Source organism: Harmonia axyridis, chromosome 5 (genome assembly GCF_914767665.1).
Source record: "Harmonia axyridis chromosome 5, icHarAxyr1.1, whole genome shotgun sequence".
NCBI lineage: Eukaryota > Metazoa > Arthropoda > Insecta > Coleoptera > Coccinellidae > Harmonia > Harmonia axyridis.
Genome location: NC_059505.1, coordinates 43,847,657 through 43,867,278, shown reverse-complemented (window position 1 = coordinate 43,867,278; position 19,622 = coordinate 43,847,657). Strand labels below are relative to the sequence as shown.

At 34.9% G+C, this 19,622-nt stretch overlaps 2 protein-coding genes across 2 annotated transcripts in view; one reads left to right on the top strand and one right to left on the bottom strand.

The window, feature by feature from the left end:
* LOC123680711 (tubulin beta chain-like) overlaps nucleotides 1–19,622 on the top strand; it is a 44,804-nt gene that overhangs the window by 6,393 nt on the left and 18,789 nt on the right. The gene's annotated exons all lie outside the window — the stretch shown is intronic.
* Nucleotides 2,812–7,592, bottom strand: LOC123680715 (protein hairy). The gene is made up of 3 exons (XM_045618752.1): nucleotides 7,334–7,592; nucleotides 4,294–4,389; nucleotides 2,812–3,686 (listed from the first exon to the last, which is right to left on the bottom strand). The coding sequence occupies exons 1-3, from the start codon at nucleotides 7,412–7,414 to the stop codon at nucleotides 3,060–3,062; spliced, it is 804 nt and encodes a 267-aa protein (XP_045474708.1). The 5' UTR covers nucleotides 7,415–7,592; the 3' UTR covers nucleotides 2,812–3,059.

The following is a 19,622-nucleotide window of genomic DNA, read 5'->3' as shown; positions in this document are numbered from 1 at the left end:
ACGATCGAAAAAAATCTGATAGAAACTTGTACACCCTGTAAGTCGGTTATGAAGCGGTTCGGGCCCAATTCATCGGGTATTTTGACTATAAAATTGGTGTTTTCTCGCCGACCAAACCCAGATCCGTCGGAAGATTTCTCAAGATGGGAACTCCCATTCGGTTCGGTCCGTTTCGAGGTTGTTGGTTTTATTATCGCGAAATCCTGGTCGTACGTGTTGGTCGCAAGGTTTTCGAAGAGACCACTGTGTGGTTGAACGGCCTTCGTTAAGGCGGCACATGCGAATGGACAGTCTTCCGAATGTAAGTCATGATCTCACCGACTCTCAAGACCTTTGATTCTGGGAAGATTACACAGCCGCGCGTCGATTTATTTATAATTATTTCGAAGGATTACGCGTCTACAAGTTTTTCTTTGACCGCCGGTACCCGCTTAGTAATCTTGACGGCGGCCCGTGTCAAAGAACCTTAAGGATTGGCCAAGAACATCCTTCAAAATTTGAGGTCTTGTCCGAGGAATATTTATTCTTGTGTTTAGCACAACCTTTGGAGTCTGGATACCGAATTTCGTCAAAATTAGATGATATCTAACGGCACGAAACCAAAGTCGTTTTTGAAAAATCTGGAATGGATTTGATAGTGAGAAAAATAATCAGTATCGTATTTACTGCTCCCTATGATGGGAGAATAATTGAGAAGAACATTGAAAAAGTACCTATCACCTTGAGGCTCTAACTAAATATCATTTCATTTCAAGCTCAAAAGTAACTCATCTGTTTATAAGGAATTAGTATGCTGAATTTGAGAATTTTATGGAGTTTAAATGTGATGAAAGTGCTCATTCTCATACAATCTGCTAATTTTTCAAGCTCGATTGTATGTTTAGAGGATGAAGTTAAACATTGGGTCCATTCATTCTCCAACAAGTTCTGCTTTCAGTTCTCTCAATTCTAAATTTAAGACTTAATAAAAGGAGATCATTTCGGAATGAAATGTATAAACTCGTTAAGAACCTTTCAGTTTTTTGAGTTCTCTTCTTGTTTCTGTTTCTTGTTGTGTTGTAAAATCATTGGTGTCGAACCTAACAAACTTTACTTTGATGTATGTATTTATTTTCTTGGAATCGAATTCGCATCCCATCATATTCTTGAACCCAAAGTCGATTTCGGCTTAACTAAATTCAAAAATTCAATAACGTTTGTTCGACGTATTGTTCTTCGAGTTGTTCTTATCTTATATTGTGTATACAGGGCATTGTTGAATAAATGCGACAAACTTCAGGGGGAGAATGCATGAAATAATAATAATGACAGTTATATAATTTTTGTTCTTAAATGTTTCGTACTTATTCCGAGATAAGGGTTTTTCTCAAAAATTAACAATCTATTCATTTGGCGGGTTTCTAAGAAGTGGTTACTGCGCATTCATTCACATGCATTGAAGGTATTCATTTTTTTAATTTCTTTTCATTTTTTAATTCCTTGTTCAGTTTTTTCGTACGAGGCGCCGTTTTTATGCAAAAAATTTATCTTTACGCGTTTTGTTCATTTATTTAATAAATTATCTATTATCAGATAGTTCTTGATAATGCATTGAAGGCATTTATGCATAAAAAAGGAGTCCTATACGAAAAAAAGACGTGAGAGATTTTTTGTCCCAAAATTGAACGAGCAATTCAAAAATGAATTTCACTTTGAAATATCTCAGTGGTATAAACACATGAGTGCAATAAATAAATTGTCAGTTTTCAATAAAAACTTGAACACCCCGCATTTCAGAATACGAATACAAAAGTTATATAGCAAACCGTCATGATTTTTTCGTACATAACCACCACCTGAAGTTTGCCGCATTTATTCAGCAACACCCTGTATATTCATGTCGTATATATATCTTAAATTATGTGTAGTCGAGATAATGAATGTCGCACGAGGAGCTGCGGAAGGTTAAAATCATATCTAGTGGTGACATTAAAACAGTGGAATGAATTAGGAGTCCACGTGTAAGCGATCATTAACTTGCTTACGGAATTTTCGTATTATCATCTATTCCAGTCGACCGCCACGTGTAGTCTGTCGGTAATTGGTTAATCAGTTCTAGATAACGTCTCTGTAATTAGCTAGATAATTTTCTGCAATGTAAGAGGGGCCTATTTCATAATTGTTATATGAAACACGTATATTTTTGGAGATTTTCGTGGATGAATATGGAAAAATGGAATCGTCGAACAACACCTTAGGAGGCTAAATAATTTGAAAGTGATCAATAATTCATTACCGTAATTTACGATTAGAAAAATTTGGTCGAAAAATCATGAAATTTGTTTTTTTTTTTTTCGAAAAATAAATTATTTTTTTAGTATCTACTTAACATTGGTGTAGAGCGTCGGTCGTCTTTTAGATCTTTTCCAGTAAAAATAATAAGACTATCAGTTTTCTCAATTTTTATTTAATTCTACTGATATTTTCGTCCCGCCGTTTCTCTACATGTCGAGAGTTGACACGTAGCTGGCCATAGAATGTGGCGACATAACAATTGGTATTGCAAAATGTTATGTACAAGTCAGAAAACACTGAGTTCTTTTCAATCTATCTTGTAAAGACCACAGATTCCCTTCAATATTTTGAGGGAAAAAAAAGGAAACAACTTTTAAAAAATAAACCTATATTCATATAAATACTTCATTTCAACAATACATTACAAATTTGCGGAAGACACAATGATCTTGTTGCTATAGGCACATAATCTCAACTGTCGTCAAATATAATATAAATATGTATGGACATATTAAATCTTATTTACACTATATACAATTTACAATCGAATATACATGCGTTGTAACTTGTACAACGATACTCGTGACCTGGTGAAGGACTGACTTTTTGAGCTACGTACAGACTGAAGGTCGGTCCATATTATCGTTCACACAACGTGCATATAATATAGACCGACCTTACGAATTTAGGAGGCATACGGCTAAACCGATACCAATTATCACAGAGATTTCATCCGAAGGAACCTTCAACAGCTATCACATAAAGGCAAAACAGTTTGGTCGTCGTCACCAAGGCCTCCAAGGTTGGTCAATTTGTGCCTGATCGTTCTTACGCATCACCAACGCTAACGGTCTGGGTTGGTAACACTGTTCCGGGGAGGGTTCGGGCGAGGTGCTCAACGAGTAGCTGGAAGAACCGCTAGACGCCGAGTGAGTCGAAGAAGTCCTTTGAGGAATCGGCACCAAGAGAGGCAGAGGAGAGGTGTTGGTGGTCCTGGTGTGGGTCTGCGAGGCTGTAGTTGGCAGCACCAAGGCCAAGTCGCCGTTTGGCAACCTCGTAGGCACCAATTGGACACCTCCCACGTTGCCGTTGCTCAGGATGATGCCGTTGTTGCCGTGCTGCTCGTTGTTGGGCAGGATGTGCAGTTGGACCTGCTGGATCTCCTGAGACTTTTGGTGGTTGGAGTTGAGGTGGCTGGTGAGGTGTTGTAAGAGCCTCCTTCGGACGGTGGGGTCGAGACCGGAAAATCGGCTAACTTCTCCCAGACACTCGCTGAATCCAGCCCTGAATTTGTTGACCACCGAGGGGTCTGTCGCTGCAGACATCGCGACCTGCTGTCTTTGGAGGTTCTGCAGGTGCTTTACCGTCATTTCTAGGATATCTGCCTTCTCCAGTTTGGAATGCCTTGCTGGCTGTGAAGAAAAATTGAAATCAGTATGTTTATCGACAGCAGAATTATTAGAGATTCGGAGTTTTTGAAACATACAAATTCGAATAGTTCATGAAAAATAAGTTGTTGTTCTATTTTTCAAGTATTTTTAAGTGCTCTTATGAGACTTTTGAAATACGCACGAAATTAAAGCTATTACCTAAATACAAAAGATTAATAATGCATATTTCAAACCAAAAGAATGAGGAGGAAATATTTTAGCAAAGTGAACATTCGGAAACAACAATTATCCACGTGAATAAAGTCCTTACAAAATTGAATTTAGCGCCAATTTGTCTACTCTATCGTTTAAAAACATTTGTGACAAAATTCATGATAGCAATGAAATTCGAGCTTGTGAAGACCGTTTTGATATACGTTTCCATCTTCTAATTTCATCTTGTTATAGCCTTATTGAATAAAAATGAGTAAATACTTCAACTGATCAATTAATTTTTCACTTATCTTCGAACTCGGGAGAAAAATTCAAACTGCCAATATTCTTCAATGAACTACCCTATTTTCCAACATTACACAAAAGCGGGTACTAATGTAGAAAGCATCATCGATCAAAATGAATGAATACTTACGTCTTTTTTCATAGCGTCCAAAATGAGCGTCTTGAGTTCGTTGAGACAGTTGTTGATGCGGGCTCTCCTCCTTTTCTCCATGATTGGCTTGTTACTCTGAAAAAGAGAAAGGACTGGTTTAGCGTGGGAACGACGTTCGGAGGCATCAAGAGGCATATCGAGGCATCACTCAATGCCGCAGTAATTACCGTAATGATCTCGACTGGTGTACGGCTATCTGGTCGGCCACACGAGCTCGGAACTGAACAGCATCTGGGCAAAGGCTTTAAATTTATAGTGCACCAGTCCAGATCATTACGTTTTCGAACAAAAAATTGTCCTGATTTTTTTCCAAACTCATATTTTCACATGATTCCTTGACTGCATGAATTTTGTATCGATTCACTGGAAATTTTATACTATTTATTTTATTCCTTCACGTAATATTTTATAAATGGTCAAACTATAGAGGCCAAATTTTTTCGGTAAGAAATATTCATTCAGTTTCAAAATTTGATTCCATGGTTTTAGCCTTTAAAATTTACAGATCATATTCTCGAAAAACGGACAATGCAATATAGTAAGCGATTTTTGTACCCAATATTTCATGCAAATAACTACCATGGTTACAAGAAAACCTATGAACACACCAAACTGATTTTTTTTAACACATTTTTGGATTCCACATTTTTCGAAACGCAAAATGTAAAAATTAATGGTTGTGACAATTTTTTGTTGAATGAAGTAGATCAAAATCAATCACATAAATCTCATACTTGAATAGAATTTCCAATAAATTTTAATTTTCGAAAGGATAGTTTGGTTCATAAACAACTCAAAAAAAAAAACTAATGAATTATCTAGGATAAAACATTTCGCCGTTGACCAGTTGGTCGACGCCACGTCCTCTACAGTCACACGACAAGCCGACAGGATGAATAAGAGACGCGAGATAAGCGGTCTCCTGGCATTTGATCGATCTATTTTCGTTTTCATGCCAATTTGAACAGGCAAACCGCCAGTTTTCGGTCGAAGTGCGATCGTTTATTTCGAAAAGTTGGACGGGCCACCGATTGGTCCAGTTGGCCTCTTATGACGGTAGACGATTTTTCAGACAGTACGAATCGACGTGAAGTTCATCAGGATAGAATGACATCAGAATTGGCAACGTCCATCCTGTAAAACTCTCGTATATTCGACTGTTTTAGTCCATTCAAAATAAAATGCCAATGACATTCAAGGGGATGATTGTTAAAAAAAAAAACATATTTTCGATTTCATTGCAAGATATACAGAAATGATTCATCTTTGATTGTCATTTTAAATATAGTTTGTTTCGAATTGTCGGTGTTTTTCGCATCATATTTATTTTCCGAAACCGTGGGTGTAACTCTAGCAGCTAACGCAAAACCGTATCTTATTCTTGACCTAAGATAATCCCTTAGCATGTGACACAACGAAGTCCTCATCCTGTTTTCGATTATGTTGAATAGCGTGATCGTGTTTATCTCCAGACGAATATAATCTTGCAACAAACAATCGTCTCAGATAAGCGCAAACGTCTAGATATTTAATTAATTACTGTGAGACTGAAGACCATTGAGAATTTCATCCAAATTAATATTTCCATGCCGTCGCGAACAGAATTCTTACAACCAATGAATCGTAATATAACGTAACAAGAATATGAGCATAAAAAAAATCAAGACATATACCATCAAATAATATCATCACAAATTCATAAAATGCAGAAATCCAATCAAAATATTTTATATATTGAAAATCTACAGGTTCAAACATTTAGGTTTTTCCATAATATTAATGTGGTAATTCTTTCGAGGCGTTCCTAAATAATTAAAACGACACTAGTCCGAGAAAACCTTGTGGAAAGTAGATTGGCAGGTACTAGAAAACGATTAAGTTTCAGGTAAAATGTAAACACTTTGAATCGTTTACGTGCCATACCGTAATATATTGACATAATTTGCAAGTTGCTTCCAACCGTAATTTATTCATATGGAGCGAAATGCGTCATCGATGCATTGTTCAACACGAAATTTCCCAACGTGTTTATCTTTTGTCGTCGTTATTCCCCAATATTCGATGCACAAATTAATGGAAATTGCAGTGGAATGCTTTTTACAGTGAATAAGGGACACCAAATTTCGTTTTATTCTGACGAAATTCTAATTTATATGGAACGTTAGTGGAGATAATTATAAAATTGAATATGCATATAGAATTTAAGTTTTCTGAATCGTTATCCATCAATAAAAATCGATAGATTGGTCTTTTACTGAGAAATGTTATTGGAAACAAATAATTATGTTGAGCATCCATACTTCAAATCTATTCAAAGTTATTTATGAATAAAAATCTAAAACTTGTTTTCGAGATACAGGGTAACTTTTGTAAATCTGCTTTTTTTAAGATGATTGTACCGGTTTATCGAATCTTCATTAATCTTCGCTATAGATTGAGTTAGTACCAAAACAAAATTTATTCATCACAGCTTACTGTGATGTAATCTTTGATTTGGATTTGATTTTCATGAGGTTTAGAAGTGGATTGTTTGATTTTTTTCTGGAATTAGGTAGCAGGTACGACAAAACTACAAGAAACCAAAAAGTGTAGTACTAGACCAAAGTTTCTTTTAACGTTTTTCTAAAATACCAGAGCTTTACCAAAAAAGTGTTCTGGAGAAAAGAACTGTTCAAAAAAAAATATCACCCTTTAGATTTGCATTCAAAATTAGCATGTCACATGATGAAAAATTTAAATTGAAATATCTGTGCTGAATAAAAAAGTCTCTTGTGAAGTAAAGGTGCTGCTAGAAAAAAATTGAAAAAAAAATCAAACTTTAATACCCTATATCTCGAAAAACGTTTGGGCCTTTTTTCTTAAAATGAACCAAAAAATGTGTCGTTTCTCTTTTTTACCTCGAATTTAGGAACACCTCTATTTGAAAAACAACACAGAATTATTTCAAAAGAAATGAATGAATTCAAAAATTTTCAATCACGAATATCGATAAAAAAAATCTAGGATCTATATAACTCACCCTGCGATTATCGCTGGTCTTTTTGACACCTTGTAATCCATTGTCGGAAGTGGTTATAGTTGTCGAACCGGGCTGGACCATTTTATCGTAGTGTATGTCACAATTTTGGAAAACAACAAACACCACTTTTTGCTAGTCCGTAGAATTGTCAATTGCGCTCGCTTATAACGTGTGTTCGCACGCGCGCTCTCGTCACTGAAACTGGTACGTTCGCAAGCACGACCTTTCGTCTTATGCCACACAAACGATTATTCGGATCCTGCCAGGCCTTGATTCTGTTCCGAACCGATTCGGTTGTGGTGGGGGTTGTACTTGCGTCCTGTACTTTATTCTTTTCAGGTATGCGTGCCAAAAGTTTAAAAGAAGCCGCCGATAAGATGATGTTGGAGATGGAAGGGGGGGTGCACCTCAATATTTATTTTTTGGAGAAACGCGTGGCTATGATAGGGGTGGGGTATCGGTATTTTTGGTGATACTGAGAGGGTTATTCGATCAACTTGAACAATTCCTTTTTATAGTCGATTTAATTGATCGTTGAATTAATATACAGGTAGACATATAATCGAAAATTTATATGAATTCGCTCAATAAACTATATTCAGGAAATTATTTGCTTACAAAGTACAGAGAGCCCCAAATTATTTGCTTACTGGAAGCATCTAGAGAACTATAAGACTCAGAGAAGAAGTCTTCGAGGACCTTCGATCTCTTTTTCTGAAATAATAAAATATCAGAGATTAGATCCGAAATATTTTGCTCCGTTTTCGAGTCACAGGACGTTTCTGAGAAATTACTGTTTCAAATTTTTTTTTTCAGTAAATTTTATGAGAATCATATGAACCATAAAATTTTCTGAAAAAAAAATCATAGAAACTAATCACCATTTTATAGATATAGAGGAGAATTGATATTTTTGAAATCAGGCATCCTCTATATTACTCGATTTCAATTATAGAATAGACATAAAATCAATCAAATTTCTGGATGAATGTACAAAATTTGAAATATTTATATATAGGGTGAGCCATCTCGTGCATAAAGTCGAAGAACTCAATATCTTTGACATTTTTGAAAAACCGACAACAGAATGCTTTCCCACGAATCTGCAGCTAAAAAACTGTTGAAAAGTATACCTAGTGTGTCTACAACGGTAATTATTTTCTATGACCTGTTATAAATACCAGATAAACCATAAAATTTACTAAAAGATACGTTTTAGAAATTTAGGAATATGTATCTTGAACAGAAACCAAGATATAGCTAAATATTCAAAACAATAATTTTTCAGTAACTCGAAAACGAATCAAACTATCTATGATCTGATTTCTGATATCTTATTATTTCAAAAGAGAGATCGGGGGTCCATGAAGATTTTTTCTCTAAGTTTAATATTTCTCGAGATCCTTTCAGTGAGCATCGAATTTATTGTAACAGCCTGTTCAAGTTTGATTAGGTAAAATCAAATTTATTGATTCTCGCCAAACGGCGATAGAAATATTTCAATGAAATTCTCTATAGGCCTCAATTTTCAGCGTAGTTTTGGGATGGAAACTTTTTTTATTCTCTACAAGTACCTACTGTCCGTACTAGACCTTATAAATTTGATTTTTTCTAAAACGTAGCATTTCCTGAATATATTTGAGTAAAAAATGCATCATTCAGTTGAATTAATCTTGTGGCCATGGAAATATTGGGTCAAATTTGATCGGAATTTTTTTTTTATTTTGTATGGTTCTAGTTATGCGATCAACATGGAATTTTGTATAAACCTTTAAATTGACATTTTTATATCTATAGAATTTTCAGTTTTGAAACGAATGAATAAACAACATTTCTATTAACGGCCACATTTACGAAATTCCTAGTCGTATTTTGACTTTAACAAACCAACTTGACCGTTGCATTCTAGATTTGAATCTACCCTGCAAATTTCAAGTTTCTAAAATTCTCTTTTCGGAAGCTATCGTGCGTACTGACGAACAGGCGGACATCATAATTCGTCGTCAGTAAGTCGATCCTTATCGTTTGAGACCGTTCCCGGCTCAAAATCACATTAACCCAACAAAATGATGAATAACTTCTGTTGAAAAAAGAAAGTTTTTACTGAAAAATTAAACACAAGTAATTAGGTATGACATTAAGTAGACTTGAGAAACAAAATTAACTACTAATCCTCTTAGAGATATGACATATCATTGATATTCTCAAACTTTCTAAATTCAAATTTTACCTGTAAAAGTGAAATATGCTCAATACAGACCTGAACGATTTATGAGGGTAATTCAGAAGAACACACAATTGACGAAATTGACACATTATACCCTTTTCAGTTGATTTCACACGGAATGTAGGTAATAAGTAATTACATTATAAGGACTTTTGATATTATCTCTTTTATTTTTCCGAACTCCAAACGTGTTGTCGGAACAATTGATAACAGATCAATTGTCTGAAGAGTCAGTCATACAAAAGATATATTTGCCTTAACGGAGACACAAGATAAAGGGCGTTCATAGTGGTGACTGATGTTTACCACCCTCCCGGATACATTTCCATGCTTCTTATATCGGCAAAGTTGAACCTCAAGAGAAACCGATCGATTTATCATGTAACTTGAAACATTTCGATGACAGAACTTCCTTTTCAAATTACATTGCCGAAAATTCTTTCTCTCACAACCATTGACGATGTAGTTAGTTGTAAAACCATTTGCATGTATGTTCAAAATAATTTATCCTGACTAATTTCATTCAAATATTGTTTAATAGGAGTCCCATAATATAAATCCTCCTGAACTTGTTAATGGTAAGCTTGTCAATTATAATAATGAGTGATCAACCAACCGATAAAAACACTAAGTATGGTAACATCTTGTGGTTGAAGATACATCAACTTGTCTGAACTTCAATGTAATAGCCAACTGCGTAAAAATTCAATATTGTCATCAATATTAACAACAATTGAATAGAATAATAAATAGATCCGAAAAAAAAGGATGTCAAATATATACCTTACCGTATTTTAATATGAGATGATCTATCTACAGAAAAAAGAAAACGATAATGCTGGTTTCACTTTTATAATCCCTCAAGGATGCTCTGAAGATTTGGGTACATTTTTTTGGGCCGACAGAAAATTTAAAAATGAATATTTTATGACATGTTATAAAATTGGTCTACATTACGCAAAAAATAACTTAACTAGAGCAATGTCACTACTTTAACTAAAAGGAAAAAAGTTGTACCTGCTGCCAAAAAATTTGCATAGTATTTTATGTTTCTGAGAAAGTCGGTTGTTTTGTGGTCTCCGTAAAAAATTTTCGGTTAATTTATGGTGCCACAACATTTTTGCAATTTGTCATGGTTCGGCCTATTCAATCTGATGGTCAGATCTTTCCTCGAGACCTTCTATCTCGCTTCAAGTGAAATAAAGAAAAAAATTGTTTATATTTCAAGAAGAACAGGTTTGTTTTTTTTTAATCTTACGTTCTTTAATAGATATTGGCTCTTTTTTTATAGGGTCACTGGCTATTAAGAAATTTTTTGGAAAACTATTTTCTCGATAATTTTATTTTTCTCGAACAATTGTCCATTGTCCTCTACAAAACATCATCACACTTTCTGAATCCATTTGAAGCTTAGGTTGAATGTTTTCGCTACAAATTTGTCCCCCATTCTTCGCATTTCTGCTGAAGAGCGTACAGTTATTCTCAGGTGCAATTAGCGAATTGCAATTGAGACCGTCCCACGTAGGTACCATCAATGTCTGTCAACCGGTGTTACAGAAAGATGAATGATGGATAAATCCTCATGGTGAAATCAAATTCATATTTATTGTTTGTTAATACATTATATCACAAGATCTATGAACTTGATCTGAGAAGATAACATTCAGTGTGATTCAAATGTCCAGATCCTAACTTTATGAAGTGATAGTTCTAGTTAGAATAAGTAGTTCTTTCATTTAGTTTTTTCATATCGAATCCCTTCCGCGGAGGACAAAATGTTGGAAATAAATTTTTTAATTTATATTTAATAATTTGAAACGAGTTGGAAATAATAAGCGTTTGAATTTTGGAGGATATTGTAGTATTTCCAATACGTTCATGTTTTTGTTGAGTTCCTACAATGCTTCAGTGGTGAAGTTTTCGGGGGTATCGTGTTTTCAGTCGCCCCTAACCTCTACGTCAATGAGAATTGCTGCTATTCAGAGCAATTTCCTGACAATTCTCCACAATAGATTCTCAAAAACTGCCAGAACATACCGTTTTCGAGAAAAATGATTTAAATGTTATCGAGACACCTATTGTTGAAAGAAAACGTTGAATATGTTGCAAAAAAAGGTGATCGAATATAGTGTTGATTACTCTGAGTCATACATGTTGTCTTGATAACATTGAAGTCATTTTTCTCGAAAACGTCATTTCTTAGAGGTTTTTGAAAAGGGTACCTTTATCAAGAAGAAAATTTAGGAAAATCATGTAATGGCTCAAAATAGTCCCAATACTCATTGGCGTAGAGTTTAGGGGCGACTAAAGGCACGATATACCCGAAATCATTGTAGGAACTCAACAAAAAAGTACTGGAAATCCTCTTAGTACAATATCCTCCAAAATTGAAACGATTATTATTCAAACTCGTTGAGAATCTAGAAAAATAAATGAAAAAAAATTGAGTTCAACACCCTATATCTCCCAATGGATTCGATTTAGAAAAGAACTTTAGTTGAAAGATCTTATTTCAACTAGAATTATTACTTCATAAAGTTATGATCTGGACATTTAAATCACAGTATATGCTATAATCTCAGGAATTCAATCGAAAAACAGTCAAAGTTAGCAATTTTGAAACTCTGATCTTATAGTCAAAATGTTTATATGAAAGTTTTCGGAGATTTATACCAATATCAGGTAACGATCAAGAAATTTAGTTTTTTGCTAGACTTTTGGCTCATTTCAGGATGAAAAGCGTAGCTTTGGACGATATTGTCGTGGCGCGTGGCAACGAGTGATTAAGCGTGGGATCTTCCACGAAACGCGTAAGTTAGGAAAACCCTTCAGTTGCATTGACGCAATAGCCTTGAGATTGGTTAATTTTCGTATCGGACGAAAGATTGTCGAGACGCGATGTGGCGAAAGGCGGTCGCGTCGTAAACAGCCGTTTATTAATCAGCGTTCATTAACGTCCTATAAACGGGACCGGCAATGTCACACCTCGTGCGTCTAGACGTCTATCCTTATTATGACGTTTCGGATCCGAACGGGTCCTGTCGATTTGACATTGGACATTTCCTTAAATATATCCGGTAGGTAGGTGGTTCAGTCGACCACACACACTTGGAAATACACATGGGTGGAGAGTTCTTTCAATTATATTCAGTCCGGTTTCGAAATTCGGCCTTGTTGCCGGTTCAAAATCAAACGCATCAAAATCCGATTTTTAACAACTCTTTCAGAAGGATTCCCTTTTGTTAACTGCGTTCTGTGCTGAATCGCTGAATTTAACCCTTCTGATGAAGTCCAATAAATGTCCTTCTGAACCTGAAAAACCAAATTTTGATGTTACGTGTCAAAGTGGCATTCCATCGATGTAATATTCATTACTAAGGCACAGAACTTATGGTTAATTTTCAGAGAAACTTATTTTTTCTCCGATTGAGAACAAAAATGTATTTTGCAGACATATATCAATAGGCAAAGTATTACTTTTCCTGTCTAGGCAGCAAAGTGATCATTCTCAATGCGAATAAAACATTCGACAATTCTGACAATGAATATTTTTTGCCACCTTCCTTATTTCTGAAGGAGTAAGTAATTCTAAGTCGCCATCACTGTCCATAATATAAATATATCCGAGATTTTTCCTAAAAACTGTCAGATATTTCATAAGTTGTCAAACTGTAATTATCATTTACATTCCCATAGCAACCAACCATTCCAACAATTGCGATTTCTATCAAGATTCACTTTAATTTATCATCACTACAGGAAAAATAAAAAGATTGTCGGAATTGTAATAATTTGCAAATATAATATCCTTCATATGTCAATTTAAACAATCGAAGAAAAAATTATATGTTTAACTCGGCAGCAAAGTACATTTGACTGCCTTAGCTAAATTCCTAACCTTGCTACGCTCGGCTATAAACTATCAGCCGCGGCAGTCAATCTACTACTTTACTGCCTACTGAAACAAATAACTATTCTCTTCTAATAAAGGGCTACAAACCTAAAATTTTATAGTGACCTTGTTAAATGTGTGATTTACACAAAATTGACAAAATTCACGCCAGACGTGGGTAATAATTGAGATTTTCTTTCTTTATAAGATCCGGTTTTTTACATGGTAATGAATAAATGTATTCATATAGCGCAGATTTTATTCAGCACACTCCCTATTCTCTAAGTGCTTCTTGGTTGGATTATTCGCCTTTTATTGCGTTCTGAAGGTCCGATCGCTTTTTCACAATATCAAAATTACTATGTCTTGAATACAGACTGTTCCGAATGTAGGTAAAACTAAAATGACAGATTTCTCGGATCATTTTGAGAAAAAAGGGTCCTGTAAACATGGGCCCACAAACGCTTTGTTTTCGATATACAGGGTGTTGAAGTTTGATTTTTTTTGCAAGTTTTTTTTCTCATAGCACCTTCCTTTCATTAACTCAAATTTGGCATAAATATTCCAATTTAAAGTTTTCATCATGTGATATGCTAATTTTGAATGCAAATCTACAGGTTGATACTTTTCCTGAAACAATGCCTGCTGCCTTCCTCCAGAATTTTTTGTGGTGAACCACTGGTAGTTTAGAAAAATGTAAAAAAAAACTTTGGTTCAGTATTACACTTCTTATTTTCTAGTAGGTTTGTTCTATCTGCTACCTTTTTAGAGAAATGAATTTCAAATAATTATCTAGTAATCCTCTGGAAAATCCGAATTATTAGAAAGATCCAGTTATTAAGCTGAGATGAATAAATTAATTGAAAGTTTTGGTAGTTAATCAGCCAATCTATAGTGGAGATTAATGAAGATTCGATAAAGTGGTTTCATAATTACAAAAAATAGGCCAACAACAAACAAAACGTTTGCGGACCCATGTTTATAGGACTTTTTTCCTTAAAATTACCCAAGGAATCTCTCATTTTCATTTGTACCTTCAATTTAAGAACACCCTGTAAAGGCAGCGCAAGCCATGCGCGTTCTGAGAACTGTTATCAAAGTCTAGGAGATTAGAAACATTCAACAAGTTTCTGTATCGAACTTCAGTCATCATCATTTCGAACAGAAAAAAAAAACTGGTCTTAATTTTAGGTAGGAGTGAAAAAATCGGCAACGTCGCCGGCGCGTGTGTGATCCTCCGCTCGGCCCACGTTACTTACTAGCAGTGACGTCACCGTCGTAAGTCACAACGGACGGTGCCGGGGGCAGAGAACGGGCTTAGCCAAACAAACAAGTCGTGGGCTTCTTCTTGGAAACCGAAATCGAAGAAGCGACGTGCGTAAAAATCGACATGAATTATTCATGAGGCGGCTTTGGATTGCACACTCGAACCGCGAATTCTCTCTGTGGTTCGGAACGTACATTCCGTTTTGACAGCCAGAAGCAACGGTCTAGAAGCGGCTAAAGGTTTTGCATCGTATATCAACTAAGGAAATTCAAAAGAAATCCCTACAGACGAAGTAAAAAATTAAATCGAATAGATCTACCTATAAGAATGTACGGAATATTATAGATATAGATTATAGTTTCACAATAGAAATGAGGAATGATGTTATCTAAACTTCGTGACAATCAGACTAGACTCATTCATTCGTGAACTTGGACAATTTAGAAAATATCTTAACAATTAAAGACCTTCAATTCAAATAAATCCTTGGATTTTTCGAGTCCCAAATGCGACAATTCTCCTACATGTTCCTATAGCTTCTATTTGTGAACTCAACATCTTAAAATTCATGTTCCTTTTCAAGAATAGTTAAGTTAGAAATGTTAGAATACAAGGTATTGATATTCAGTTCAATATTCAAAAACGAGCCACAAAGTCGCGATTTTTTGAATGAACGAGTGTTAGAATGATCCTTCTATACTAGTATTATACATTGTTTTCTCCAATTCAATAAATTTTTATAGATAGATAATGATAAAATATAACCCTGAAATATATGTGGATATGATATATTCTCGCACGATTTTGAATTAAAAAGATGTGGCAATGAACGGATTATCCACAGAATCAGAGAAAATAATAATTAGAATCAACATAGAAGCTTATCTGAATTTGTATTCTACATATAATGCAGTGATCAACCAATCTGAAAATTGATTGTCGAAGACAATTCAAGGATGAATAGGAGCTGAATCCGCTTCCATTGGAAACAACACGGTGTTACACAATTTCCTGGACGCGTTAAACGGAAATAATTTATGTGAAACACGAGCAATCCATTTGGCTTTTAAGGATCTACAAGGCACACTATTCCGATGAACATTCGGAAAAATTATCACCGATGACGCGGATGGTGTAATCCGAGTAGAAAATTCAATTGTCTGCTGTGATGGCAGTTTTCGCATCCGTTTTTCTTCCTAGAAAACCAATCGACGACCTTGTGTTGGTTTCTGTTCGCACATAGTTCGGGAATAGTAGGCTTTTTATATTAAAGGTATTCTTTCTTTTCTTGCCTTAGATCAGGTCGAGACTCGCAAGATCCAAACAAACCTTGAATAGAATAGTTGGCTACCAAAGAAATATTGGCCGATCATTATTTTTTCGCAAATTAAAGTCCTGAATATGTGAAATGTAAATAACATTGATTAAAATAAAGAAGACTTCAATATAATAATTCCACTAATTGTAGTAGATAATTTCCATAATTGTAAAGTATTTTCCAAAATACTTGTTAACAAGTTAGTTGCACGGTTTTCTGTGAATAACCATGTTAGTTTCACACGTTTGTAATAAGAAATGTGGAAATATTTACATACATACCTTATTGTGGAGGAGATAACGTTCGAACGCTTCGATTGGAAAAATTTCAATTTTTTTTTAAATCCGATAAATTTTACATTAAAAATGTATGTATCTTGTGTTTTTTCGATAGGATGGACCGTTAACGGGGTGAAGGCGCTTCTAAAAAAATAATTTTTAATTCACTAAAGAAGTTAAGATCAAAATTATCTTATTAGGCAAATAACCAAGCGGTTATCACTTCAACATTATTTTTTTCAAAAGTCTTCTTCTCAAGAATGGCTCATCTTATTGATAAAACACAAGATACATTTTTTACGTAAAATTCATAGGATTTTTCGAACTCTTCCTCGATTGTCATAAGAAAGAGCAAACGGGAGTTTTATGCATTACCACTTAATTTTTTTTTTATAACTACCCCTCTAACTTTTTTTGTGAAGAAAATATCAGCATAAGATTTATCGTGAAAGGTTGAGCCTATTATTTTCATTAAAATCAATCGAAAAGTTCAAACGTTATCTATTTATACAAAGGTGTTACATACAGATCTAGTGATCCAAAGTAGTTATGTAGAGATTTTATGATTGAAATGAAGTCTTCGAATGGCTGTAATTCTAAAAGGAAGCATTTTGTACAAATGTTTATGGGAACTTATTGTCTTAATTTGATGAGTACTATCACCTCCTGAAGTTTTGCCTCACAATTAGGAAACACCCTGTATAAATTAGAATGGTTTAATGTTGGATTCTGGCTGAAATATCAACTATCGAATTCCAAAAAAGTGCAATCAATAGTTAAGAATCTATTTCTCACTCTCTGCTTATCGAAGATGCTGCGAATCGAAAACAAGAATTTCCGAGTGTCCAATATTCAGTGCCTACGTCACTTCGAGTGGCGGTAAAAGGAACAAAAGATAAGAGACGAGAGTGGATGCTGGGCAGTGGCATTATCCCACGGTAGAAATGCATCTCCATAGGCCCGCCACTACATGTGAGATGTCGTCTCATGAAGGCATGTGACCTCCATTATATATGGAGAAAAGAGTTGCGGACTATACAGGGTTGTTCCAGCTCAGCTCCGCTCTGATGTTGCTGATGCTTGCAATCAGAAGTAGTATATTTTAGCAAAACTGGTTCTTACTATTTATTAATAGCTATTTCAGCCAAAAAATATCAATAATGTAATCTTATTTTTTTTTCACATTTTGATTACGTTTCTAACAGTTATGGCCAGAAAAAGGCATTCGTGTTCCTTTTCTGTTGAGTGTATTAGCGACTAATTCAGAAGTATAGTAACAAATTGTCGAGGACAAAAAGCTATACCATCCACTTTTCGTAAACCACAATGTATACAGAGTGTCTGAGTGTCCCAAGATCGAATGTCTATTAAACGATTCTGGAGAATCTATTTTTCGAAATCTAAAAATGAGATATTGATATTATCCGATATTCTCTACGTAGCTAGAATATTATTGCAACAAAAGTACTTCGAGTTCACATTTTCGAAGTAGAAGAAGGGGAAAATGTTGGACATTTCTTTAATTTAAAAATTATCACAAATATTACATAGCAAATTGTATATTTGACTATGACTTTTGTTATTCAATTTAAAAACCTTTCTTTCGATATTGATGTTGGATTCTGTATGGAGTAAAATAATGATGGTATTCTAGAATGATTATAGTAATAGTGCTAAATTTAATTTTTTTTTTTGTTTTTTCCTTGATTTATGTTGTAGGTAATTTACTATTCCTTCACAGAATCCAAGGCAATTATTGAAGAAATAAGGTCCTAATTTGAAATCTAAACTTATGGTCAAATTTTGTTCACAATGCATAATATTTGAAACAGGCTTAGATTATGATATTTCTTGAGTTCAGAAGTTGCACGACAATTTCACATTCTTCTACTTCGAAGATATGAAGATGGTTTATTCTTAAGATATCAAGAATAAGTCTAATGAAAAAAACACTGACTACACATATTTCAATTTTTTCATTGATATTTTGAAAACTATTCGGATCATTGTTACAGTTGAAACAGAAAGTCGTTTAGAATTGAATACTAAATCATCAAATAAGGAGACTAAAAAAAAGCGTGTAGGGAATACGGAATAATATTATAATCCCAATTTTTGTATTTAAATAGGACCAGTTCTCCAGAAACGTCTGCAACTTGGGCCACCCTGTATAGTCGCAGTCGCGCAGTTCGTGATTCAGCGGTGCAGCCGCGTCGTTTTCGGATCAGATAACCTTCGCAGCATCCCATCTGATTCACGCGAGGAGAGTCCGCTCGGTCATCTCGTGGCCGAGGGGGAACAAGAGAGGGGGGGCAAAAGGATCGGCTCACTTTGAGAGATCGCCACCCGCGGATGGGGCGGGGCTTTCCCACAGTCACGAGCGTCGGCACGTGTGTGATCTGCGCCCAGACGCCCCACCTTGCGGACGTCACTGGACCACCTGTGCCACGCAACAGGTGGATGTTTATGAACGTCTCATTTTAGATTTGATGTGTCACTTCAAGCTTAACCGAATTAGATATCTGGTGTGGCTTATCCTGACGTTAACACACTTCTAGCAGACTTTTTCTAAAAGTTTTGCCGATTCGAGGTTTCAGTCCATAAATAGACCAAATCCGCAGAATATTTTTGAAGTCACAGCTATCTAATCTAATCTTAATTTCAGTATCGTAATGAGTTAATTACATTACTAAAAACAGTACTGTAATGAACTCATTACAGCATTGTTATCAGTTTTTCGTTTTGTGGTTGTCAACACAGACTATCCTATCAAATTTCAACTCATGACAATTGTCAATATAATATAATTTGGACATAGTGAAATGATTTCCATAATTATTCTCAAATTCTCTTAATACTAGTGGTGTTAAATCGATTTCGTCAGGCATAATTCACGATTTAATTGCCTAATTATAAATTATTTCAAAATTCAAAACATACGATTCAAATTTGAATTCCGTAATCTGTCAATGTTCGTAACAGTCGCACCAACTCCCAAAATACAATACAAAAGTCATTATGGATGTATAATCTGAATTTTTCGTTGAATTTCGACAATATTTCACAAAACTCGACTGAAATAGAGAAAATATCGTCTAATACTCGTTGCAGAAGGCAATTCCAGCACTCATGCGTTCGAAACATTCGTGTTCGCATAGGAGCCCATTCTGCAACTTGTTTTAGAATATACTATTACCAGTAACTCGAAAAATACCTAGTCGCTCGAATTCTAACTAGTTGAAGATCGTAAAATAATCGTTGAAAGGAATATACAAACTTTCGTGAGGATTGTTCCGCTATAAGAATA